At 41.6% G+C, this 27,942-nt stretch overlaps 1 protein-coding gene across 3 annotated transcripts in view; it reads left to right on the top strand.

Annotated features, from left to right (window-relative positions):
- znrf2b (zinc and ring finger 2b) overlaps positions 1-27,886 on the top strand; it is a 45,760-nt gene extending 17,874 nt beyond the window's left edge. The window contains exons 2-6 of one of the 3 annotated variants that reach the window (XR_011037055.1): positions 16,337-16,432; positions 21,455-21,560; positions 21,982-22,055; positions 23,352-23,900; positions 24,395-27,886. Coding sequence is in view for 1 of the 3 variants with exons in the window: in XM_068323517.1 (XP_068179618.1) it covers positions 16,337-16,432; positions 21,455-21,560; positions 21,982-22,039 (260 nt within the window). In the remaining 2 variants the exon portion in view is untranslated. Of the gene's footprint in view, positions 1-16,336; positions 16,433-21,454; positions 21,561-21,981; positions 22,056-23,351 lie in introns of all 3 variants that reach the window. The other 2 variants (XR_011037056.1, XM_068323517.1) reach the window with 2 other exon arrangements.
- Positions 27,887-27,942: the final 56 nt, after the last annotated feature.

The following is a 27,942-nucleotide window of genomic DNA, read 5'->3' as shown; positions in this document are numbered from 1 at the left end:
CAGTAACCACTTCTACTGTTGTCACGGATCGCGGGGTGCTTTCCTCGGTCACATGACTACCTTTTTAAAGGGGCCGCACTGGCTTCTAACACAGAATACATAACTGCCAACTTCGAACTCCCAAACTGGCAAAATGAACAAAAGACAAATGTCACGATGTTACGAGGATGCTGCTAATAAAGTTGATGCACATTGGATTCATGTTTATTATTGTGTTTAGAAAAAAAACGTTTCTATGCTGGTCCTATCGTTTTAGTTTGTTGTATTCATCTGCCACACCTTAAACGTGGTCCGTCAAAATGTTGTCTTTGATTACACCGGTTTGTGGAACAAAAAACGTTGGTGACTGCTGCCATACAGTATGTGTTCATTAGGTTGACATGTCCCAGGTAGCTCTTACTGGCCATCATGTCACAATCCAGAACATTAGCATTATGCCTTTTACCATGGCGTTCACCACGAGAACAGCAGCCGGTAGGCAGGTGTTGATAAATAAGAGCATCCAGCATGTTGGAAAAGTTTAATTCCATATTTAAAATCTGAAACTTTGAACTGTAACTTTCAGTTTTTAATTAGTCATAATGAGGACAGAATGCTTAGAAATCAATTGTAAAGACACAAATACATGCTAGAGTAACATTCCAAGATGAACTCTGAATATTTTATTACACTACGGCCAGACTGATATCATGAGCTGTTTGTCCCTGTATGACCTGTGGTTAATCAGTACTTGGAATAATGACGCACCTGAGACTGTCTGATCTGTGACGCCAAATAACATCAGTGAATACTGAAGATGAAGCCTTTTGATTGTCTATGATGAAGGGAGGGGTGCATCAAGCAGCAGCATGAAAGTACCTGAGGAATGTGAGAATTAAAGCTGCAGCATGGTGGGACTGGCAGATGAGGACAGCTGGTAACGATCAATGCCCCAACCATCAGCAGGAAAACGATTGATCATGAGAAGTGATGTTCAGCCATAGTGCGAGTGAATCTCTACAAAAGCTTCATTTAACGATACCCGCACTATTTATCTCATACAGTCAACATATCTATCATGTCCACCTGGACAACCGAGCAGATCAGTGTGGGTGATGCACCAGTGAACTGAGACACGGTCGTGTTGGTTAGTGGCTGGTCAGTCCAGGTTAGCAGCAATCTGTCTAGATGAGATAAGCTGGTGGATAACTTGCCCTCCTAATCTCTGCTCCTCCCTGTATCAACGTCATGAGCAGGCCTACTGGAGTTGTCTTGGAGCTCGGGTTCAGTTCCCACTCAGACCTCCATGTGTGGCGACTGTTTTGAAAGCGGGCGAAACTGTTTGAGACACTCTTCAACAGTGTTTCAGTGAACATGTTGCTGATGTGCAGGGGTTGATGTTTCAAGACTGCAACATCACTTTAAACGTGTTAGTTTGGATAGTTTGTCCTACCAGTAATTCCCCATGTCTTTATGAATCATATTGGTAATGCACATGCAGGTCAGACGCAGGTTTCTCTGCTTTGGACTCTGGTTCATTGGGCTGGCAGGAGTGCTGTCCGTTGGTCAGTGACAGAAGCTCTTCTACTGCATGGAGATCTGCTGACCTCAGTTCAGAACGTTCACCATTGGTCTGACTGAGTCCCGATCACTGATGTTGGCATCCCCTAGTGTCCAACAAAAACATAGTAGACATAGAGGTCATACTAAGCTAATTAGAACAAGAGGGACATGTAGCAGGTGTTGACTGCAGTTTCATCCCTCTAAAAGTGTTTTAACTTCAAAATCATTAAACATTTTAAAACAGAAATAAGAGCTTCACTTTGAAGACACCTGAAATAAATTGTGTTTCATCACCAAGGTCAAGACTCACGCAGAGTGTACAACCACTAGTCTGACAGATTGGTTGATTAATTCACTTATAATCTAACACTCAATGTTTTGTTTGCTTGTAGTTATTGTACAAGCAAGATCTACAAGCCTGAAGGAGGAGGACTGATTGTAAGTAACTCAGTCTTCCTACTTCAAAGAAGGAGGAGAAGACGAAGGAATTGACTAACCCCACTTAAAAAAAAAAGATTACAAAAAATGTTTTGAAATTTGCTCTCCTATATTTTTCTCTGTTCAATAATTTCAGTTATTTTTAATTGTATCAAGAACGATTTCACATAAACAGACAGCATTATATTTTCCCCTGCCTTGTGGAGAGAGTTAACATCCTGCAGTCAGTCAGCGGGAGCTTTGGGATAGCCAATTACCTCAGTGTCACTGGGTGATACTGTGTGCTGTTGTGTCGTACTGTAGTTGAGTGGTTAACAGAGAGCTGTCACAGTGTTGTGGCTGATGAAGATGAGGGGGTGATGCAATGTAAAATTGTGAGACACACCACAGTACTTCTAATCTGAGGACTTGTTTTAATCGTTCTTGTCACAAGTTACCGTATTTTCCGCACTATAGGGCGCACCTGAAAGCCTAAAATTTTCTCATAAACCCGTAATGCGCCTTATAATCCGGTGCGTCTTATATATGGATTAATATTCATATTAATATTGGTTAAAAACATGATCGCTGAAAAAAAGCCGGCAATCTGGCCGCCAGTCATGCCGCACTCCACCGCCAGAGGAGCCCCATCACAAGGCACTCGGGCCTACGCCCCCTAACAATGGTAGTCAAGGGGCGGCACCGAAGTCCCGGCTCTGACTGAGCTGCTCTCAGACGGTAGAGCAGACTGTAGGAGCACCGGTGATTACGTAGCAAAACATAAGGAATTTTCAACAATTCTGTTAATAAAGTTTGACTGACTGACTGATCTCAGTATTTCCTAACTATTTGGCGTCGGAAATAACCCACTTTAAACTTAATTGGTCTTAAAAATGCCATTGTGCTGTCATCTGGAATCTAGAGACGGTCAATTCTATTAGTCTGTGGAAACACACGGAGAAACTGGCATAAAGGTGAATGAAAGACCCTCAAAGCTGAACTTCCAGCCTTTTCCGAAATTTCAAGAGCAGAGTCACTGCTAGACAAAGGTGCCAACGGGTGTGCTGCATTGATTTACAAATGTAGTTGTTAGCTCTGGAGGGGCGGCAGAGGGGCGCATTCAGGCTTGTGTATTCTGTCTGCAGCGACGTGCTGTGAGATAATCACAGCAGTGAGACACCGACGTTAAAGTCAGTTCTAGGAGTAAAACAGCGTCATATTTGCCAGCAGCCTGACATTAAAAACTAGTTAAAAAATTGTTTAGGACACACAGCAGCAAATGGCTGCACCTCACCTCCGACTGGACTACCGATCGATCGAAACAATATTTAATTAATAAACGAACACGAACGTCGGAGCTTAAATATCTGCTTCGAACTTCAGGAAGTAATCCGCTCTGTTCGCACTGACTGCACTCGTAATGAATTTAACCAGTTTTTAATGTCAGGTTTTTTAATATGCGTGTTGACTTCTTTCTAAGATGGCAAAGTGATCAAGTGATCAGGTTTCCTTGATGAGGCTCAAAATGGCTTATTGATATAACAATAGGAGCCATTCAAAGGTAGTCAGGAAGTCATGAATGCAATCATGACTGCCTGAGCATCGCAGCTCTATCTAGTGGACGGATTGCGCAACTACAGCCGCTACAGTTTATCAGATACATTTTATTTATTTTTTATTGTGTACGCCTTATAATCCGGTGCGCCTTATATATGAAATAAATTATGAGACAAACTAATTATTGAGGGTGCGCCTTACAGTCCAGTGCGCCTAACGGTGTACTGTACTAATACATCCACTCTTCCACAGGTGAGGTCAAACATGACACCTGGGATTGTTTTTCTTTAACAGCTTCAAAATGAAAAGTGTATTATATTCATATTCCAGGTATTCCTCACAAAACATGTTTGTTACATGAAACCAGTTGCATTTTATTTTTTCATTAATTTTAAGAATAAGCAGTTTGTGCAATTTGTGCATCTGTCACAAACTACTTGCTTCTGGCTGTGACCGTTGCACACAGGTTTACTGCGTTCTAACACAGAAATCAGCGGCTTTGCGATCTTTCTTTCTTGGACACAACCTGCACCTCTTCCTCTTCCGCTGGTGATGTGTGTCTGTTCCCTGTGGCCGGATCGCAGCACTCTTTGTCACTCCAATAGTTTCCATTGCTGCTGTGATGTAGGCTGGTAGGTTCGGGGTATTTTCCAGTCAACTTTTCATGTGAGGCGTCACAAGCTCCATTGAGAACTCCGAGAGGAATTGTCGTAGTTCATGAGTGATGTCTGTGTAAACTTCAGGGTGCTGAGCCCTGTAAAGTGTAAAGGCACTCAGAGCGGCGACGTCAATCATGTTATACCAGAGCACCATGGGACATCTCTGTGTCTGGCGTTTAAAGGTGTAGTTGCCAACCATCTCGTCCATTACATCTACTCCTCCTTTCCTCTGATTGTAGAAGAGGATCGCTTCTGGTTATATCCCGCTTCAAAGAGGTGATGTATTGTAATTGTCAGTGTAGGTCAGAGCACTAGTTTTGATCTTTGACCTATGCAAGTAGGCCAGGGTAAAAATTTTAATTCAGGGGTGTTGTGAGATGTTGCAGTCTGTGACTGCCTTGGTTCTAGATTAATTCTGCTTCTAGTGGCTGATCCTGATCACTCCCAGAATTCAAAGCATTGGTCTTTTGGATTTAGGATAAAAAATTAAAACAAAATCTACTTTTAACGCAATAATCCAACCAACCAGTGGTGGAACAAACATAACCTCTGTGGTGGAGGTGATTAAACTTGTTGTAATCAGCTGTAATGATGGGTGTCCAAATGTTTCATGCTGTCATACCAAAAGGTAATTGTTAAAAAATTGTGATTTTGGTTTGTTGTGTTTTCAGTAGGGTCTCTTTGTTAACACGATTACAAACCCCTGCTAGATAGATTTTCCTGAAATGTGTTTGGGGGGGTGGGGGGTTGCACTCATGACAGGAAATAACTCATTAACTTTTGGAGTGGATCTGGATAAAGAGATGGATCCAGAAATGTTTTCACTGAGACTAAATTATACTTACTTTGCAGGGGCCCTCTGTGTAGCTCATAATTGGTTTCTTCATTTTACTTTTTCTTATTTTTTAGGCTTTTTAAGGTGTTTTAACTAGGAGTTTTGAATGTCATTTTTTCTAGTATGTGCTTTAAATACTAACTGGTTATCAAAAAAGTCCACTCCTCATGAACCTGTTAAAAGAACTGACCTGCTATAAATGTAATGAAATCTCTACAGTTCTTTTTGGCAAAACAGAATACAAAAACTCAACAGTTCTGTTTATTTTCTATTGTAGGACCTTAACTCCTCCTCTTGACATTGTCTATCTGCGCATGATAAAATCCAATAACCAATATGATTTTTATAGTACTGTTTCCTGGTATTTATCGAGAGGATTTCCAAACCCTAACACTTTCCCAGTGGTTACAAAATAAGACTAAAAATGGTTGGCAACCCAGTAACAGGAATACCTTCACTGAAGAATGTAGTGCCTCTTCTTTATTGTTTTTCTGTCTTTTCTGAGGTGACTAATTACATACAAAGATGTTTTTCAAAACAGCCTCAGTTGGACCTGAATATTCAGAGCTCTGTGTTTATGACATTGTTTGATTCGGACTCGCGTAGATAGAAGGTAGTGTCCCGTTAGCTTGACATGAGGAAGCGTTTTCATCATTTACCTGACTTAAACGCATTTTCCAAGCAACTAAAATCACATTTATTCAGCCCCCTTCTTGCCATTCTATATTCAGTTTGTATCCTGTTTCACCCGCTTACTCCAGTGGAGTGCAGGTGGCAGACATAAATAACACAAGGCATCTGTTTTTAGTTCAGCTATAAATGGGATGAGCCTCCGTTGTCTTCTGCATCCAGCCAGCCATTGTACAGTTTAATTCTCTGATACTGACCTAAGATCTATAGCATCTCAGCAAATCTGATTGTAGTACAGCAGAACCTTAAGATACATTATGTGACTGAGCTTGAAAGTCTAAAAAATTTTCCCCATTTAAAATGGCTAAAATAATTTTAATCCATTCCAGCCTTGGAAATGGATGTGTGGATAATGTGGATTTTTTTTCTAAGTGATGAAAAAAACCACAACATATTCTTATCAAACAATAGACATGCAAACTTTACCTTTATATCTTCTTCTTCTTTTTCTTTTGGCTTTTCCCTTCTGTCGCCACAGCAAATCAATTTCCTCCATCTAACTCTGTCCTCTGCATCCTCTTCTCTCACACCAACTACCTTCATGTCCTCTTTCACTACATCCATAAACCTCCTCTTTGGTCTTCCTCTAGGCCTCCTGCCTGGTAGTTGAAAACTCAGCATCCTTCTACCAATATATTCACTATCTCTCCTCCAAACCATCTCAGTCTGGCCTCTCTGACTTTATCTCCAAAACCTCTAACATGTGCTGTCCCTCTGATGTACTCATTCCTGATCCTATCCATCCTGGTCACTCCCAAAAAGAACCTCAGCATCTTCATCTCTGCTACCTCCAGCTCTGTCTCCTGTCTTTTCCTCAGTGACACTGTCTCTAGACCAAATAACATTGATGGTCTCACCACAGTTTTGTACACCTTTCTTTTCAATCTAGCTGAAACTCTTCTATCACACATCACACCTGACACTTTTCTCCACCCATTCCATCCTGCCTGTACACGCTTCTTTACCTCTCCATTGCTCTGGACTGTTGACCCTAAGTACTTAAAATCTTCCACGTTCTTGGTCTCTTCTCCCTGTAACCTCACTCTTCCACTTGGGTCCCTCTCATTCACACACATGTACTCTTACTGGAGCTAACCTTCAGTCCTCTCCTTTCCAGGACAAACCTCCACCTCTCTAGCTTCTCCTCCACCTGTTCCCTGCTCTCACTGCAGATCACAATGTCATCTGCAAACATCATAGTCCATGGAGATTCCTGTCTAACCTCGTCTGTCAGCCTGTCCATCACCATAGCGAACAAGAAGGGGTACAGAGCTGATCCCTGATGCAGTCCCACCTCCACCTTGAACTCCTCTGTCACACCTACAGCACACCACACCACTGTCTTACAGTCCTCATACATGTCCTGCACCACTCTAACACACTTTTCTGCCACTCCAGACTTCCTCATACAATACCACAGTTCCTCTCTGGGCACCCTGTCATAAGCTTTCTCCAGATCTACGAAAACCCAATGTAACTCCCTCTGGCCTTCCCTGTACTTCTCTATCAACATCCTCAAAGCAAATACTGCATCTCTAGTACTCTTTTTGGCATGAAACCATACTGCTGCTCAGAAATGCTCACTTCTGCCTTTAGTCTAGCCTCAACTACTCTTTCCCATAACTTCATTGTATGGCTCATAAGCTTTATTCCTCTGCAGTTGCCACAATTTTGCACATCTCCCTTATTCTTAAATAATATACAGTATATAAAAGAATTGCTGTATACAGTATATAAGTTACCTTAAACGCAAAAGTCAAAAGAACACAGGAGCAAAGTCTTTACAAGAAGGAGATCTGGTTTCAACTGATGTTTTATCGATCCGCCGACATGTGGTCCAGAACAAGAGCCAGTCTCAGCTGATGCTGTATCCGTTCGTCAATTAGTGGTGGTGTCCCAAAGTACCACTCATATCGCAAGTTTTATATCATATGTTAAACAAAAATATGGCCAGAGCAACAGCTCGTGTCTCCAATAACTCGTATGTCAAGCAGCTCGTATCTCGAGGTACTACTGTATAAAAATAACATTTAATGTATTACAAATACTGGGAAGTTTACACATAATTCAGTTGGATCTGCCCAAAAGCAGAGGGACTTTTTTGGCTGGTGACTAATCAACATTCTCTTCATGTAGCTACTACTGATGTGTTGAATAAAGTCCAGTCAAATCTAATGATGTGGTCTGGAAAACACCAGACGGCTGTAGCCCTGTCTGACTTGGCACTGACACAATGGGCTGACAATCGGCCATCAATGAGGATTTGGTTCCAAGTCCACAGAAAAAGCTACAAAGTACTAGGTCCACAGTCGGCCCATGATGGCAGATAATGGAGTGTGATGTATCAGTGACGGAGTGTGTCAGCAACGTTTTGCCAGGACACACTTAAGACGCATAATAAAAGAAACTTCATTTGTTATTGTAGTCACTACAACATAATGCATCCCAACAACATGGAAAGAACTTCTCAAATTATACAACAGTGAGTGACTTTGAGGATACTCGTTCAAAGTTGAGTTCACAATGATCAACAGCAACTAATTGTACACATAGCAAGCCAGTGTCAGCTGTAGGCCGGTCCCAGGACGGTGTCAACTGTCAACTGTAGGCCGGTCCCTGGACAGTGTCAACTGTAGGCCCGTCCCAAGCCCAGAAACATGCGGACGGTTGCAACAGAAAGGCTTGAAAAACTTTGCAAAACAAAATCAGCGTGCATCTATAATGAAACAAGGACAACACTCTGTGGTGACCCCTAATGGTAAAAGAAGAAAGGAAGTTTACACATTTCTAGCATAATACAGGTTTAGAAATGTCACATACTGCATCCACTTTAATGAAGCACTGACGAACAGCAGTAGGTGATTGGTGGAGATGAGGGTGCTAAGAAATGAGCCATTAGTGTGACCTGTAGGAGACAAAACAAAGCCATTACTTTGTGACTTGTCCTGGTAGTAATAAGTAGCTATGGGCAATGCTATCATTCAGTATGTTTCAGCAGCAAGTCCTTACAGCACCATGGGACTGTACTGGTATCAGGACTTCTGTTTCGGCTGGACATGAAACACCGCTTCTAGTCCTCATTCTGTCTGTCCTCTTGTCATACATCTCCTTCAAGTTTCACCTTGGCTGCTGTATTTTGGTGTTTTGTCATGGTGAGTTTCATGTTCCAGCAGTGGAGCACACTAATTTTATAATTTTTTTATAACTTACTAATTCAAAGAAAGATTCAGAGAATCGCATATTTTCTCAACATGCCCTTCTTTTTAGTCTGAGTTGTAAACCTTTAAAGCTTCTTGCCAACATTTTTCCTCAGGCTGTCAGCAGCCACACTCACTCTACTGATCTGATGGCTCCCTTGTTTCTACAATCATTCCTTTCATCTTACTGTTTATTTGGCATTTCTGATGCCATTCTCTAGATCTCCTCTTATAAAGAGTGAACTGTGAGCACTTTAGCCCTAACACCACTCAGATTATGTTAATTTGTTCTGAGCAAGCTGATTAGTGGTTTCAGGTCATTCTTATAGCCGAAGAAGCCCCCAAAGAGCAGTTTATTGCCCTCTCACAAAGGTTAATTCCCAGGATGTCCAAGTTGTATTTGTTGGACAACTGGTTTTCCTCAGATGTTTCATATATATGATTCAAACTCAGAAATGCATTCTGGCACAAGCAGGGTCTTTTTTGGCGTCCAGCAGGCTTTTAAAGAAGTGAGCATACAGTCAGTCACGAGTGTTCTTGAGTTAGGAAGCTCTGTGTAGCTTCTCTTTATCACTGGCATTACGTTCCCAAAGCTGAGCCAATGCCAGCCAATCCAGAGAATTACAAGCTTCTCAGAATTCAAAAGTATTCCTCTTGGAGAGCCTGCAGCCATCATCATGTTAGCAGATGATGCAGAGGTCTGCTGGAGACCTTGTAAGTTTCTCGTCCACTTCCTTGAAAAATAAACCAACAAAGAAATTGAAAGATAGTGGATTTAAAGAGGAAAACAAGGACACAAGTAGAAGAAATCAACAAAACATGTTGGACAACAGGAAAATCTACAAAATAAAAGGAAATGGGGAAGTCATCTTCTGTCATTTCATATCTTACCATTTCCACATTGTTAGGTTTTCTTTCGACGGCATTACTCTTGGCTCTTCCTCTTCTGCTCTTCCTCTTCTTACTGAAACTAAAATTTCTAAGAATAAACTTCTTGGACACACAACTACTGATTTCAATCAATCCGTCAGTAGTGTCATCCACGATTGTGTAGGACAAAAATTAAAAAAATAAAACTGCTCAACTGTAATGTTTTAGACCCGTTTCTTACGTGGGCGTCGTCACCTCTGCCCTCTTTGTCCATGTTTGACACAAATACATTACTGAGGGCTGTTACTCCTCTGTTAAAGTAATATAGCCCTAGATGGAGTTAGAACCTATGCAGAGACTGAGAGTGTGTCGAAAAGATGAGTCATGATGAGGTAGGAAGTTAATTATCTCCTCATTTTTTGGTCTCAAAAGTGTTGCTTCAGTGCACTAATGTTTAAAGGAATGGTGACTTCTTCTAAAGCAAGAAACCAACATGACAGACTTGTGTGCTCGTCTACAGGTTATAGAGTCATAGTCATGGTGAGGACGGTTTACAGTTGGGTGGGTTGAGGATTAGATTACTGCTTCTTGCAGATGATGTTGTCCTGTTTGCGTCATTGGCCTGTGACCTGCAGCACTCACTGGTCCGGTTTGCAGCCGAGTGTGAAGCAGCGGGGATGAGGATCAGCACCCCCAAATCTTAGGCCATGGTCGGAAGCCTCGGCAGGAAGCTAGTGGAATGCCTTCTACGAATGGAGAAGGAGGTCCTTCCACAAGTGAAGGAGTTTAAGTATGTTGGGGTCCTGTTCACGAGTGAGAAAACAATGGAACTTGAGATTGGACGGCGAATTGAAGCAGTATTGCAGTCACTTTACTGCACTGTTGCCACAAAGAGGGAGCTAAGCCGAGAGGCAAAGCTCTCCATCTACCATTCAGTCTTTGTTCCTACCCTCACCTGTGGTCATGAACGATGGGTCATGACTGAAAGAACAAAATCGTGGATACAAGTGGCGGAAATGGGTTTTCTCAGGTGAATAGCTGGTGTCTCCCTTAGAGATGCCATTTGCGAGGGGTTCAGAGTAGAGTCGCTGCTCCTTGGCGTCGAAAGGAGTTCGCTGAGGTGGTTTGGGCATCTGATGCGGGGCGCCTCCCAAGGGAGGCACGTCCAGCTGGGAGAAGACCGCGGTGAAGACCCAGAACCAGGTGGAGGGATTCATTTAAAACACACAAAAAGGAGAAGACAACAGTTTGTATTTTTTACTTGCGAGGAGAACGGACAGAGATGTGCTCAGTTACAGATCTCCAACCCGTTCTCAAAATGTCTCTGCCGAACCCTCTACTTTATTCCCTTGGGAAGTTCCCTGTTTACATTATTTTTCTAAGGGATGGGGGGCAGAGAAACAACAGTAAAACAACACCTGTGGCATGATGACATAAAAGAGTCATAGTCATTCTGTTTACGGCATCCTCTCCTTTAAAGACAACAACCAGGGACATTCCTTATTACCAATTCAGAGGTCACATCCTGCTCAAGGGACCTTCTGCTATTACTCCAGTGATCCCATTGCTGCTGTTGTCTCCCTGAAAAGAAGAACTCAATACATAGCAAGGCACTTACACCCCATGACCATATAACTATCTGTGTGTAACACAAAGAATAGAGGAAAATAAAAGAGTACATATGAGATAGCTTATATACATGATTCTAACAATGTCTCAACACTGGCCTGGGAATGCCTTGGGATCGCCCAGTCAGAGCTGGTTGTTGCAAGGGAAATGACAAGTTTGAGGTTTCCTGATGAAGCTGCTGCCCCCGCGACCCGACTACAGATAAGCGGGAGAAGATGAAGGGATGGATGGATGTTTCCTGTATGGGCATCATGGTAGCTAGCACTGTTGCCTCACAGGAAGAAGGTTCTAGGTTCACTTCCTTTCTCTGCAGAATTGGTGTGTTCTTTCCGTGTCTGCATGGGTTCTGTTTGGGTTCAGGTCAAAAATGACCTGTAGGCATGACTGTCAGTTTTTCCAATGAGCTGGCGCCTCATCCATGGTGTACCACACCTTTGACCCTTAGGCCCCGTCCACATGATACCAGAACTTTTTGAAAACGCAACTTTTTTTACCCGGCATCGAAAACGATTCGCATCCACACGACAGCGTTTTTAAAAAATTCTCTGTCCACACGTAACGCATCAGTGCATTGATCAACACGTGTATAAGCAGAACAACTCCCAGAATGACAGGAGAGAGGACCAGGACGTGTGGAAATTCACGCCGTTTCTCCTGAAGGACGACCTCCATCAGAGTGCTCCCACCAGCAGGCAGCGCGTCCCGGTCTGACCCAGAACTGGCGTCGGCGTCTTTGGTGAGGAACGTGAATGAATTAATAAATACATATATAAACTTTATGACACATAAAGAAACAGAGGAACAAATACTTAAGTGCAAAGCATGTGTATCAACGCATCTTCAATGTGGAGCTGTTATACATCAGAAAATAGCCGGTTTTAGCTCCATTTGTACATGTAGATACGGGTCACATAGATGACGTCACAGCGGTTTTGGTCCCAGGGACACGCCCCCTGGATAAAAAAAGTTGCGGATACAGTGTCTACACGACAACGTAGAACCAGCGTTTTCAAAAAATTCCACCTTGACCAGCGTTTTCAAAAAGTTGCGTTTTCGTTCTGGATATCTGCGTTGTCATGTGGACGGAAGGCGTAAACGCAACAAAAAAGTTGCGTTTTCAAAAGTTCCGGCATCGTGTGGACGGGGCCTTAGTCAGTTGGGATAGCCTCCAAAATACCTGTGACCCATATGTTCGATAAGTGGTTGATGATGAATGGATTTTTCCTATCGGCGGTCTCCTCTGCTCCTCGTTGTTTGGGAGTTTCTGTATTATTTTCTGCAGATGCTTCACATCATGCCACATTTGTATGGTTATAATAAAACTATATTTCTCCTTGGTCATATGTTTACCTATTCCAGCCTGTTTGTTAGGTATATACAGTATATGTAGTTTGGTGGCCATAGTTTTCATGCATGACTGGCCAGCAGACTTGAGTGCAGTTTAATGTTGTGTAGAGAGCATCCCATTCGGTTTAGGAGATGAGTCATCATGGTTTGCCAGGTAGTGCTGAGCTGTCAGCATTACATGTAGAGTCACGATTTCTTTCTTACATGAAGCCACCAAAGCTACACAGTCCTAATTCTGGGCAGACGGTCTGGACGTCTTGCACCAGTGTGTCGGGATAGTTATATAGGTCAGACAGTGGACAGCCTGCATCTGCCTGCAGCACTCTATGTTGCTCATCAGTATTACAGTGCATTCACACTCTGATGTGCGTCAGCTGTCAGTGATGTGTGACATCCGGGCCCTGACTGGAGACCTGAATGCTGGCAGGTGAAGATGAGAGTGAGGGTTGCCATGAATTAAATGGAGCACCGGAAGCTGTGGGATTTGACATGGTGCGACAAGATTGTGAAAACATAATCGTGATGGCAAATGAAACAACGGGATGATCCCAACCAGAGCTGCACCTGGAAACTTTAAGGCAGGATGATGTTTGAATCATCAATTAAATCATCATTTTAATAATATAGGAGGCATCCATGAGAGTTTGAACCAATATGTATGTGCCTGATTGTGCATGCGTTGGTATAGGCTTGTAGTGGGAGGAGTGGCACTCTGGGTGTGTCTTCAGAAATTAATAAATTCCACTCACCTGTTTTCACCGGTTACTTGTAGTTATGGTGTGTTGACCGCTTTGGGCACTTTGAACGCTTTGAATCCTTTGGGTGCTTTGAACGTTTTAAACGCTTTGGACGTATTTTGAGTCATTTGTCATTTGATATTGGATACCTGGGATTATTTAACAACGTTTCAAACAAGGAAACGGAGCACGTGGATGACTCTATTGGCGCATCAGCTCATCCATTGCCAGCTGTGTTACAGTACATTCGTTCCTGCACACGAATGTGAGGTTCATTCATCAGAGTTGTGGGATGAAAGGTATGGCAACACACACACACACACACACAACAAGTCATTCTTTCGAGCTGAACTATTCCCCAGTTAGGCTAAGCAACAGTCACACAAGGTGGTTGCATTGATTTTTTTGTTTTCAGCAATTTCTTATTTTCATGTCATCAAGCGGGTGGAGCCATTGGCATGGGAGTACCGCTGTAGTGTTGTTTTAAAGACAGTCTGATTCACTGCTATTGGTACATGTATATAGGTACAGAATTACCCCTGGCTAGTATGCACAGAAGACTAGGTGAAGTGGATAGTTAAGTTTTCAATAAATAGTTTAGGGGGAATTCTATTTATATGCACCTGTTTGATCATCTCTATGAAAAACAAGGCAGTCAGAGACTGAAACATCCCGTGACACCCCTGAATTTAGAGGCAGGTGCCTCCCTGAATATAATGGCTTTTGTTTCATCTTTCTATCTTATCCTGTTCCTAAGACATGTGCAAAAATACCTCAGGATAGAAAATATCTCAGTAAGACCATAGATCAAAGATATTTTACTATCTATGGTCTTACTCACACTGGCCTTTTCCCTTGTCTTATCCGGTTCCTGAGTGTACAAAAGTTGAAATTTGACCTTGACCTAGTTTTCTCAAGGTCAAAGTTAACACCTCATTTTCTCCTCTTTGCTGCCTGAGTAATGTGCTTTTTGTTTCTTCTTTCTATCTGCAACAGTTGTGAAGATACTTGGTGGATGGACGGATGGACGAACACACAAACACTGACAATTACAATACATCACTAAATGAAGTGTATGCCATATTTTGCTCATTAAAGGACTCAAGGAATGTGAAATTGCCAATGTTTGAGTTTTAATTATTCATGAAGGGAGCATGGATTTAAATGAATAGTATAAGGGGTGACAACAAAAGAAGAAGGAAAGCCACTACCAAAGCCATGGCAAATAAGATTGAAAGGCTCCAGAAGGACCGACATGCTCAAGTTCACCAAATTAAGGGTCTTGTGAGCAGTGTGCCCTCTAACCGCTCACGAGTTAGAGGGAACGGGATGTAAAAATACAGGGACTTATTTTCCTTCTTATATGTGTGGCAGTACAACATCAGTGTACAAACCTTTGAGTGAAATCCTCTGTTATGATGTGTTGGTCTGACATGATGGCTCTAAACCAGTGGTTCTTAACCTTGTTGGAGGTACCGAGCCCTGACTGTTTAATATGGTCACTCACCAAACCCTTCTTTAGTAAAATTATATATATATATATATATATATATATATATATTGGTACATTCGTACCAATAGCAGTGAATCAGACTGTCATATATATATGTACAGTATATATATATGTACAGTATATATATGTACAGTACATATATATATGTACAGTACATATATATATACGTATATACATATTTTTTTAAATTTAAGGCATAAGTAAATGTTTTACTGGTGTATTTAATGAATTGTGCATTAATTTCACCTTTTTCAAGAACAAAACCAAGACAGTGCATGAACTCACAAGAAATGACCTACCTGCAAATCAGTGTGACTTCTGCTGTTGTTATTGAGAAACCAGTTCAGATATGTGTGGCTTCACCTTGGCAAGTGCTACTCTGATGTCAATTTCACAGCAAAGTCTGTTTCTTTTGTTTTCCATGCAGCTTAAGGAAGCGTTCCTTTATTTTTGCCAGTGTGAGACTAGAGTTGCTCAACTTAACATTGCAAATCATTCAGAACATTGACTCCCATCACATTCCGTTATACAGTACATGTAAATTCACGTTAATAATAATTATAATAATGGATTAGATATATATAGCGCTTTTCTGGACACTCAAAGACACTTTACATTACATCACTCACTCCTCATTCGTGGCTGCCAGTCTGCGCCTACGGCCACCGGAACAATCACACACATTCACACACCAGCGAGTGCCCCACTGGAGGCAAGGAGGGTAAAGTGTCTTGCCCAAGGACACAATGACAAATGATTCGGCGGCAGTTCGATTCCCGCTCCCGATCTTGAGTCATTGACCCGCGATACCATTGAGCTACGGCCGCCGTTGCACATATTCATCCAACCACTTTCTTTTTTTGCTCAACATAGTTACAATGAATTAAATTAAGAAAGCAATCAGATGGCATACCATCATGACAGGCATAAATCGACTATCGAGTGCGCAAAATCCCATGAAGCACAGGTAGGCTAATCGATGTAGCGTGATCACCTGCAGCCAGTGATTGCTAAGGGGGGCGTGTCATCACGAATTGACACGATGTGTCAAACATGCAGTGATTCGTGGATGTTCGGCAAAAACATGCGACACATCGTATCGGATGTTTTGTCTTGACCTCTATCCCCGCCTAACCCCTGATAGCGACTCACCGAACCCCTAGGGTTCGATCGAACCCAGGTTAAGAACCACTGCTCTAAACACTAGAAGGCAGTAGTCGGGGTCATTCGGGTCAGGGCAGCCACATTTTTAAAACTGGACAGTGATCAGTGGAGATGACGTGGGGTGTGGAGACAAGGGAAAGGAAAACTTATTTGTTGTTTGTGTGTTTTCACTCTTCCAGGCTTCAAGTGCCCTGTGTGCTCCAAGTTTGTGTCGTCGGATGAGATGGACCTCCACCTAGTGTTGTGTTTAACCAAACCCAGAGTGACATACAACGGTAGGACTGAACATTACTGTTGAATTAAAAGACGAGGACAGGGAAGCCTGGTCAATGTCACTGCAGAATTTACAACTGAATACAGATGCAATGATTGAATTATTGTGGACAAAGAACTGATTTTTAAAAAAATCTGAGCTGCATATGCAGACTTAAAATAAAATAGTCAATTAATCAATTCATTTGTAGCCGTAAAATGTTTTTGGTTTTCTGGAATCTAAAAATTTTGATTAAAGGCCCCTATATATTTTTTACTTTTAAAATATCTTAACGACCAGGGTTTTTTTTCTGTATGCCTCTAAAGTGTGAATTAAATGTTGGATTTAGTATTACAAATAAAAGCTCTGCTAACATTACTTGAATATTTTTGCCCAAATTTTTTTAAACCTGACTGACTTTGCTATCCTGAATATTGAAAAGAGTGGATTTCCACTTAAATTAGCAGATTAATGTTTGTTTGAGTCTCTGTGTAGCTCCATGGTGCACTGGCGTTGCACCTGGAGTTTCCTCTGCCTCACGCTCCAAGCCAGCTCCCCATGACAAGCGGTTATGAAGATAAATGAATTTATATATATATATATATATATATATATATACACACACACACATATATATATGTATATATATATGTATATATGTATGTATATATATGTGTATATATATGTATATATGTATGTGTGTATGTATATATATGTGTATATATATATGTATATGTATGTGCGTGTATATGTATGTATATATATGTGTATATATATATGTATATATGTATATATATGTATATATATGTGTGTGTGTGTGTGTATATATGTGTATATATGTATATATGTATATATATGTATATATATATATATATATATGTGTGTTAGATGGAGACTATCAATTCGCTGTGGCGACCGCTGAAAGGAAAAGCCGAACGTAAAAGAAGATGTGTGTGTATAATACCGTATTGGCCCGAATATAAGACAGTGTTTTTTGCATTGAAATAGGACTGAAAAGGTGGGGGTCGTCTTTCATTCGGGGTCTAGACATTATACCCATTCACAACACTAGATGGCGCAAGATATCTTTAAAGCGAATGCTGAACTTAACTCCGCAGGAAAAAGTCACGAAGAAGAAAAATAAAAAATATTGGTAAGAAAGAAAAGAGAAGAAAATAAGAGAACAGATAACAGAAAATGGAGAAACGTCGCGACAATCTGGAGAAAAGTGGGTCGAAGATTGGCCAGGTTAACCGGCAGCTGAGGACAAGTTATGATGCAAACTTCAAGATGATGGTGCTAAATGAGGCAGAGTCTTCAAATAATTGCAATGTGATTGAATAAATTGAATATATTGTTATAACCATTTGTTTCAGATGTACTGTAATTATTTTCTTTAAAAAAATTAAATTTGGTGTTCAAAAAGTCTTTTTTCAAAGTTGAGTCTTGGAAAAGAGGGGGTCGTCTTATAATCAGGGTCGTCTTATATTCGGGCCAGTACAGTGTATAAAATATATGTAACTATGTGTGTGTATATTTTCTATGTGTTTATGTACGTATATAAATATACTGTGTGTGTGTGTATATATATATATATATATACAGTATATAATATATACAGTATATACTATATACTGTGTGTATATATATGTATGTATATAATGCATATACATAGAAAGAGAAACAGATATAGATAGATATATGGTACTTTTTAAAGGCATTATATGAAGTTGTCATTAGTTAAGTTGACAGCATATCCATTCACAACATTTCACACAGATCACAACCTGTCAAACTACTGTAAGTATTAACAAGAAAAATTTCAGTTCAGGCTGATGGGTAGTTTCTATTTTCCATTTTCTAGTGCCAGGACTGCGTAGGTGTTGATCACATGCAGACACTAATAGAGCTGTCTGAAGTCTGCTCTGAGGTCATCGTATGAGACGTGAGGAAGAGGGTCAGTAAACAGTCGTCATGGGGAGGGTGTTCAGTTTGTGGAGCCTGTCAGCTTTACACATGAGTGTACGGAATAAAGACCATTAATCCTGCTTGTTGTATGTGCTTTTTGTTCTTGATCATGACCACCATCACACCCCCACCACTGCTGCCTAGCCCAGAATGTAGTCTGTATTGAATAATGATGGCAGTACACCTGTTTATTGACTGGAAACAGGGTGTCTCTGGTGTATTCATGCCATGTCTGGGTTTGATGAAGAGCTTTGAAATTAGAGATGTTTCTTCCCTCTGCAGTCCAACCCATTGCTCTATCCTCTGAACATAAATACACGTCATACTTTTACAGACAGTTTAGGGACAAGTCTTTCCTTTCCGTGAAAGATGACTTCCTGTTCAGGGGTACCAGGTTCTCCTCTGTCTGATTGGTCTTTCGACCTCAGGAGAGCAGGACTGATTAATCTACACATCGAGGAATGCATTGGCCCACATGTTCAACCGATCACCGAACATGTATGTAACAAAAGGTTCAACTTGTGAAGGGAGATTACCACCTCTGAAGAACTTTCTTTCTTTATACCACAAAGTTATTTTTTCACTTAAGCCAAGTTGTAAAAGTACAACTTGGCTTACGTCATTTCGACTAACGTCGTCGATTATACGTCATGTTTCTAAAATAAAAGGACACAGAAAAATAAAAATCAAGCATATGTCATTTTTTTCAAACCATCCAGGAAGCTCGTCAGCCTCTCGGGTTCTTCTGCAGTCGTGACTTCAATGACTGAGCCTGAAGATGCACAGCAGCACATTTACATTCCCCTCAGCCCCCACTGCTACACACACACCCACACCTCTGGCCCCGAAATATATCCACTCATGGATCGTGACAAAGCAGCTGCCATGTGTGCACAGGATCACAGCTCCCTCTGTGTGGGTTTTCCTGACCTTGTTTCACATTAATCACATGCGGTGGTGAAACAGACTGATGAGGCTGTCAGCAACGCTGATCGCCCCTGTGAAGGGACAGAAACCACAGGTCGGAGGTCAGCTGCTGCAGTCAAAACTCCAGCTCCTCCTCCATGTTCACCACCCACCACTGGTTCAGCACAATGCAGCTAAACAGCTGTACACCACATGACTGCGTCTGTCATGACAGTCGAGTGTGACCATCATCAGCAGCTGTCTGTCTGCAACATCAGTGTGATTGTCGTCTGTCTCTGTTGGTAGACTGATCACCACCGGCTCTGCACCCTCTGCTGAGCTGGATGCCGTGTGCAGCAGCCCATAATAACTGGCTTTCCCTGGCTTATGTGTGTTAATCCACTGTTATGTAAGGTCAGCTCTAATGACTCTGTGTTTAGCTTCAGGTGATGAGGTTAATGGTGAAGTGACTTCACTTTAGACCCAGAGCAGCAAATCAGGGACAGAGGAGTCTTGTAAGTCACACTGGTCATATTAGTTTTTGACATGAGATCAAAAATCTGAGATTTGAGTCGTGTTTCAGGACACCACTGCTAGTTGGTGGATCAGTGAAACCGGATCTCGTTCTTTACTGTGTTGGATGGATACAACATCAGTGAGACAGGATCTTGTTCTTTACCGCGTGTTGGATGGATACAACATCAGTGAGACAGGATCTCGTTCTTTACCGCGTGTTGGATGGATATAACATCAGCGAGACGGGATCTCGTTCTTTACCGTGTGTCGATGGATGGATACGACATCAGTGAGACCGGATCTCGTTCTTTAACACGTGTTGGCAGATGGATCTCGTTCTCGTTGGTGGAGTAAAGACGTAACACATGAGTTATCAGAACTCGTGTGTTCTGCTGACTCATGTGTTTCTTTTCATTCTTTATCATTGTTTATATAACTTATATACAATTAATTATACACAGGTGAAGTCTGCATGTCTATTGGTTGATAGAATTTTTTTTTCATAATTTAGAGGATTTGGGCCATTTTTACAAGGCTTGAACTGATTAAAATGATTTTAGTTGTTTAGAGTACCTCAGTCAGTAGGGCGAGTCATCCAATGATCCAAGATCGGCGTTTTGATTCCCGGCACCGTCCCCCCACAAGCTGCTCACAAGGGTGCACCTCGACGTGAATGCCCGTCGCTCTTCCTCCCTGTGTATTTGAATTGCATGCCTACAGCCCCCCAACCCCCCCCCCCCCATGTGTGTGTGTGTGTGTGTGTTCTACGCAGGCGGTTGTACATCATCATCAGGGCTCGTGGGTGTGTTTGTAGTTACTGTTTGTTCAGTTAGTGAAAGTCATGTGGTTTCATATTTCATTAACAGCCAATGAATGTCATTCTAATATTCTGATAATGATATTACATCATACTGTATTATTCCTGTAAAACATGTAAGACGTACATTTAGTTCTTTTATTGTCACTTCATTTATTTGTCTTTGTTGTCAGTGTGACGTTTGGTGGATTTACCTTCAGGTATCATGTTCATTTCCTCTTATTTTATACACCTGATTTTCTTTTCAAGCGTGTGTGTGTGTGTGTGTGTGTTTGTGTGTGTGTTAATTTTAGTTCATGGACATCTAAAGACTTCCTGCTTGTGAACTATGGCTCCACTGCGGAACATTTCCACACCAGTGGCCACATTGGACTATGATTGGTGGGGGCAGTACAGGAGCTCCTCAAAGCTTTTCCATAGCGCCACCTGCAGGACAAAGATGAACTTTATACAGACATCGTTAGCAGAGGCTATTATTTGTATCCTCTACTTTTAAAGACAGTATAAGCTTTAACTGAGAGGTAACAAAGTAGAACTGGTTCAATGATGTATTTATCAGATTGTGTCCAAATAAAAAAAAATGAACTGACCAAACTACACAAAGAAAACAATGTTGAATATATTACATGTATTAAGTTGTGTACGACAATACACAACCCTTCTGTATTGGAATTCTACAAACTAACACATTCTATTTATTTTGAGACGTAAAGTCGTTTTAATGGCGGCTGCAGTTATACAGTATGTCCTGTTCTGTATTGAAGGAACTGAAGTCCAGCTCTAATTAGATGAATTAGTGGATTGATCTGTGCTGTTGTGTGTTTCCTGGCCTTGCAGAGGACGTCCTGACGAAGGACGCAGGAGAATGTGCAATCTGTCTGGAGGAGCTGGTCCAGGGGGACACCATTGCTCGCCTGCCCTGCCTCTGCATCTATCACAAAGGGTACAGGAGAGCTTCATTTACTCGCCTCCATAGAAGAAACATCATTTACGCTCCTCTAAAATAAACGTCCCACAACGTCTCATGACATTATTTAATATTGACGGCCGTTGCTCCTTGAATGATGAACAGTTCCCTCAGTCCGTTCTTAAGTAGCCGTCAGGTTCCCTGTGAAACACATTCTGCAGGTTTACATCAGCTGCTCTGAAGACGAGTCCTTCACCTTTATTCACATCTCTATTCAAGTTTAGTGAAGACTTCAGTGAGACCAAGTCCAGGCTTTTATGTCTCAATTATCATCTTGCGCTAAACATGAAAACATTGTGTGTTTATGCGTTCTTACTTTGATTTTAACTTGTATTCTTGACTAAATAACAGAGCTGGGCTGATTTGTGACTCATGTCTTCCTGTTGTTCTCCCTCAGCTGTATCGATGAGTGGTTTGAAGTGAACAGATCATGTCCAGAACATCCATCAGATTAAAGCTTTCTTTGCACAGGTAAAGTGTTAGAATAAATATTAAAAACCAGTCTGATAAGGTGAAGTAAGTGGACTGGACTGGTATGTCCGATGTTACCACCGTATCACACTTGATGCAGTAGACGTTCCAACTGAGAACAATTATTTTTAAAATACAGTAATCCCTTGTGCATCAAGACGCGCAACTTCCTCATTCTGGATTTTTGGTAGGTAGTCACGTGATACCATACACGCATTCTATTGGCTGATGGCATCCTGAAGTGTGCTACGTTCCGTGAGTCTCGGACTTCCGTGAGACACAGAAGTGCTCTAAATAGTCTATCAAAGTGTGGGAAAAGGTAATACAGATAGAAGGTGGTTTAATATCAGTATGGGGAGGGTTCAGAAACGTTTAAATTATCATAAATAATAAGTAGTTTGTCGCTATATCGCGTAATTCGTTATTCACGTGTGGTTCCTGGAACACGTTAACCGTGAGGAACAAGGGACCACTCAACTACAAAAATCTTAATTGAGGACTTTGCAAGTTTCTGATTATTATTAAGAAATAAATAAAACCTGTCCACTGAAACACTGCCAGAGCTTAATTTACCAGAAGTTTTGACTTTCTAATTTTGAAGGGTTTTAATGGACTACACTGATATAGTTCAGTATCTTGCCCAATGATACTGTGACACGTCAACTGCAGCACTGGGGATGGATCACCGAACATCTGATGAGCCAAGTCAAGTAGCTAAAAAGTTGATTTTTCTTGCTTCACATTGTGTTTTTTTTGTTTTTTTTTGTGTTTTTCACACATGGTTCTTCTGACATCAAGGCTCAGACTATAAATTGTGCAGTCTTAATCCTAGTATCCACCTCTGGTGCTAAAATAATCAGCTAATCCAGCTAAATTAGCCACATTCTACTAGCTCTCCCCAGCTAACCTGACAAATGCCGATTTATTTGGGTTGCGTGGAATCAAAAGGACAAACAGAGGTTTCAAACCATCCCAAGTGATGGATCATTTTCTTGTCGGTTACAGTGTTTTCCACACTCTAAGGTGCACCTAAAAGCCTTTAATTTTCTCAAAAACCGATAGTGCACCTTGTACTCCAGTGCAGTTTATAATCTAGTGCGTTTTATAATCCAGTGTGCCTTGTATATGAAAAAAAGTTTTAAAATAGGCTATTCATTGAAGGTGGGCCTTAGATATGAAAAGGTTTTAGAGTTGGTCGTTTATTGAAGGTGCGCCTTTTAGTCCAGTGCGTCTCATAGTGTGTAAAATACTGTATTCTTGTGTTCAATTGTTTCTGTTTCCTAACATTCCCTACAGGTCGCTTGATGGCAAGTGCTCTTTGATGACAACGATTGATGGCATGAACTGCAGATCCAGGGAGACTGCTGCACACTGTGACCACTGTGATCAGTTTTACCACCCCCCTCCCCCCTTTCCCAGTAATGTAGTACCACAGTGTGCCAAATCATTAAAGCAATCTTCAGGGATAGAGACTGTGTTGTTTGTTGGACATCCATAGTCAGTCCACCTCACCTGCCCGCTCGCCCTGAAGCTCAAAGCCACTTTGGATAGTATAATGGGTGGGGCTCTTCTTCCTGAGTGGTTGTTAGACAGAAGATGCCATTTGATTGTACACCAGAATGCTGGAGGAGGTGGACTTGGTACTGGAGTTGGGAGGTAAAGCTCCTCTTAACATCTCGTCCCCCTCCTCTTCTAGCATCAGTGTCTACCAGTGCCTTGTTGCCGTGATGCCCGGCCACAGCAGGGCAGGACAGAGGATTCCAGATTGAGCAAACTGGATGGACCAGATGTAACATCAGGACCATCTCATCACAACTGCCATTTTACCAGATCCAGAGATATGAGGTAGAGATAGGATCGCATCGGAAATACCCGTCTGCGCACGCAGCTCGGCCGATCAACTGTGAATTTATACAAACCCATGTGATCATAAGTGCTTTTCAGTCATCTACTATAGAGTAGTGGTCCTCAGGTCCAAAAGTCCGACCCCAGTCCTGAGAATGCTCCCTGTCTCACCAGCCTGAACCCGTAACCGGCTGGTGTTGGCTAGGAGCCTCATTGTACCAGTTATGGAACTGGAATAGCAGCAGTAGAGAACGTACCTTCGCCAAAGTCCTACACGCCAGTTCACTACGTTCGTTTGACAAGATGATTTGTCATGTTGTCATTTTTCATGATGATTTGTGCATTACTCTGGGACACTGGAAAATGCTGAGGACTTCTTTTTTTTCAATCCATGAACCAGGGCAAAATTTTGATGTTGAAAATAATCTTGAAATCTTTTTAAAAAAAAGTGACATTCATGCAGATTGAGACCAGAATTTATATGTTTATTTCAGCCATTGTCCTGCAAAGATCTGTTGAACCTCATCTAGGTTTTTGTTCAGCACCAACCGTCCTATGGATGTGTGGAAGGTTTATTTCTTCAAGTTGACCTCAAAACATAACATTTTGGTGTGAATCCAGAGCACATGACAGGCGGGACTACTTCTTCTCTTTAACGTTCCAAAGCATTTTCCGTAAGTCCACATAAAATGAAAAGGATTTCCATGAAACGTTGTGGATTCAGACATTTCTGAACATTTTTCTGTTACTTTGTTAAAATCTCCAGCTATGTCTTTACTGACTGTTATTGGGTGATGAAACAACATCAGACTGGCCTCAGGTCCTGGTAACTTCAATCCGATGCTGTGATTTCTGCACAACCAACACCAAGACAAAAGGACTGATGGATGCTGGATGACTTGACCCCTATCTGGGTTTCTGAATGCGGTCACGTTTGCCTGGAGACCTCTACCATGGAGCAGCTAGAGTCCACAGACCTTCAAAACTACCATTTCATGACAAACTTCAATGTCGGCAACCAGAAAGCATGAACTCACCATAAACATCACATCACAGATCCAATCCAATGGAACCATGAGGACCAAGTGTTTGTCCCAAACTTCACACTATATCCAGGAAAAGTAAAGGGCTGCCTCACTTTGTCCTTAGTGGAAAACTTCAAATCTGGCTGGAAATTCTTACCAAGGCCAGATGAAGCTACTTCCTACGTGTGTCGTCATCTTCTCCTTTCAGCTTTTCCCTTCAGGGGTCGCCACAGCGAATCAGTTGCCTCCATCTAACCCTGTCTTCTGTATCCTCTCACACCAACTACCTTCATGTCCTCTTTCACTACATCCATAAACCTCCTCTTTGGTCTTACTCTAGGCCTCCTGTCTGGCACTTCAAAATTCAGCATCCTTCTACCAATATATTCACCATCTCTCCTGTGGACATGTCCAAACCATCTCAATCTGGCCTCTCTGACTTTATCTCCAAAACCTCCAACATGTGCTGTCCCTCTGATGTACTCATTCCTGATCCTATCCATCCTGGTCACTCCCAGAGAGAACCTCAGCATCTTCATCTCTGCTACCTCCAGCTCTGTCTCCTGTCTTTTCCTCAGTGACACTGTCTCTAGACCAAACAACATCGATGGTCTCACCAGTTTTTCACACCTTTCATTTTAGCTGAAACTCTTCTATCACACATCACACCTGACACTTTTCTCCACCCCTTCCATCCTGCCTGTACACACTTCTTCACCTCTTTTCCACACTCTCCATTGCTCTGGACTGTTGAGCGCAAGTACTTACCTCCTATGTGTGTGTTACCAGTGACAGATGAAGAGATGAATGTATTGATTCTAAACCACTATGACCAGTGATCAGCGTGAACAAGTCTCACATGAGGCCTTCCTGCTCTACATCATGTTCAGCTAGTTGAGAGATGTTGGGATAAAATGGATAAATCTTGCAACTGATTATTCCCAAGATGTTTCCCTTGACTTTTATTAATTTATTTTGGGGTCTCCAGTAAAACTGTGCTGTTGTGCTCTCATGAGCAGCTGAAATAGATGGGAACTGTTTTAAACCATTTCAACCATTTGCACGATGCTATCCAAGCTTCCAGACACCCCAATGTTCTAAACTAATTCCTTGCAGTGCATGCTAGCCTAGCTGAGCTTGTGCACATTCCTCAGAAAGTGTACACATTAAGACTTTTAGCTTAGGGCAGGGTCCATACTGTGAGTAGCTTCCATCTGGATAGCCAACCCTTTAGACATAACTGGAAAAAAAAGGCCATCAAAGGATGGTGTAAGATTGCATTTCAGATCCCAGGGTTTTACATTTTGGAGGATGAATGCAAAACATTTGTTTAGAAACTTGGTTTAAGTGAACCGTAGGGGAAACTTTTTTAATCTGAACTTTTTTTTCTTATATTATTATTAAGGGTCAGGGATCTTAGATTTGGACGGGATGGAAGTTGACTTTGGATCTCTTTCATTGTCAGTTGAACACTCATACTTTAGAGGCTGCAGGGTAGATTTCTTTTTAAACAATCTCTTTTCATATCACATTGGAGGCATGAGGCTGCAGCACTGCCTGATTGTGAAGCTCCAGAATGTTTTGTGGACGAGGACAAAGAGACTTTCCTTCAGGTTGGGACTGAAGACAGGTGAACTGTTCTTTCAAAGAGCTGCTGAATAAACAATTGTTACAGAAGGAGTGATCAACCCTAATATTTTCTTCTCACTGTGAGTTCAGTGTCAGAAATGTCAGAAATGATACAGAAATTAAATGAATTTAGGATGGTATTTTGTGTAAGATGTAGTTTGACTGAAGGTAAAAATTACGCGAACCATTGAATTATTTTTTAATCCTGAAGGTAATGTGGGACTAAAACATCAAATAAATCTTTTAAAGGCTGAAAATCAGGGGAGAAAAAGAAGAACTTTGGAGTTTTGGGATCCACTCGGACACTAGCGCTGCTGTAAAACCGTCCAGCCATAGAGCGGCGCTACAGGGCCACGTAGATCTGAAATTTTCTGCTGGATATGTTGCATACTGTACCTCCGTCTATCAATGATTGAATGCTAATCAGTTACTACTTTCCATTTTCATCACTCATACAGATTAGTTTTACAGTAAAGGATCTGGCCTTAATAGACAATGACGACGACGTTCACTTCCTGTCCTTGTGAATACATGTTAGTGTTTTTTGACAGCAGAGGCCTCCAACAGCACAATGGCTCCACCCAGATACAAAACCTTTAAATATCCACTGTATGAAAGCTATTGCAGAAATACGTGGCTAATAATCATGTTTTTATTAGAGTACAATCACTCATAATGGAGTAGGCCATATTTCTACAGCACACTGGAGTGGACAAACCAAAAACTGTCTGTAGGGGGAGCCTTCCATCACACTGGACCTTTACACTGATGTTGACATAAATGGTTCAGTTCTGTGGTGTCAGATGATTTTGTCGGTCTCATGTGACTCTGGAGATGTCACCCACCACATCCTTCCTGCATGGACAGAGATGTTTACCTGTACTAATTGTGACAGCAATGAAGCAAACATCAGATTCTCACCGCTTGTTGAAAGTTGACACAATTGTGTCAGAGGATTTTGCAAACCATCACCTCGTCCGGCTGGGCTTCTCCATTCGCACATGCAGTGATGAGTCCCATTGATTTGTTCTGGGTGTTTGAGCCACACCAAGGTGTGTTAAATGAAGTCCGTGCATTGGCTCAGGTTGTGGAGGTGAATAAGTGACAGTCCTCAGATCAGCCTTACATGAGCTAGAATCAATTCAGTACTTTTCAGCTTTTTCATAATTTATTGTTTGTAGTTTTGAGCTCCAAATAAACATTAACTAATGAAATGTAACAGAATGTGTGCTCTGAAATGTATATGTACAGTAAAATAATAACAATATAAAACATGTCGGAATATTTCCTTTTTGTAAAACTGTACAATAATCAATTAAGACTGAAAACTTTGGATATCTACTTCTTGTGTCTTTATTACATTATTATGCCATGATTTCTTTTAATCT

The sequence above is a fragment of the Antennarius striatus genome, chromosome 9 (assembly GCF_040054535.1).
Source record: "Antennarius striatus isolate MH-2024 chromosome 9, ASM4005453v1, whole genome shotgun sequence".
Classification (NCBI taxonomy): Eukaryota; Metazoa; Chordata; class Actinopteri; order Lophiiformes; family Antennariidae; genus Antennarius; species Antennarius striatus.
Note: the sequence above shows the minus strand (reverse complement) of the source record. Positions and strands in the feature narration are given on the sequence as shown.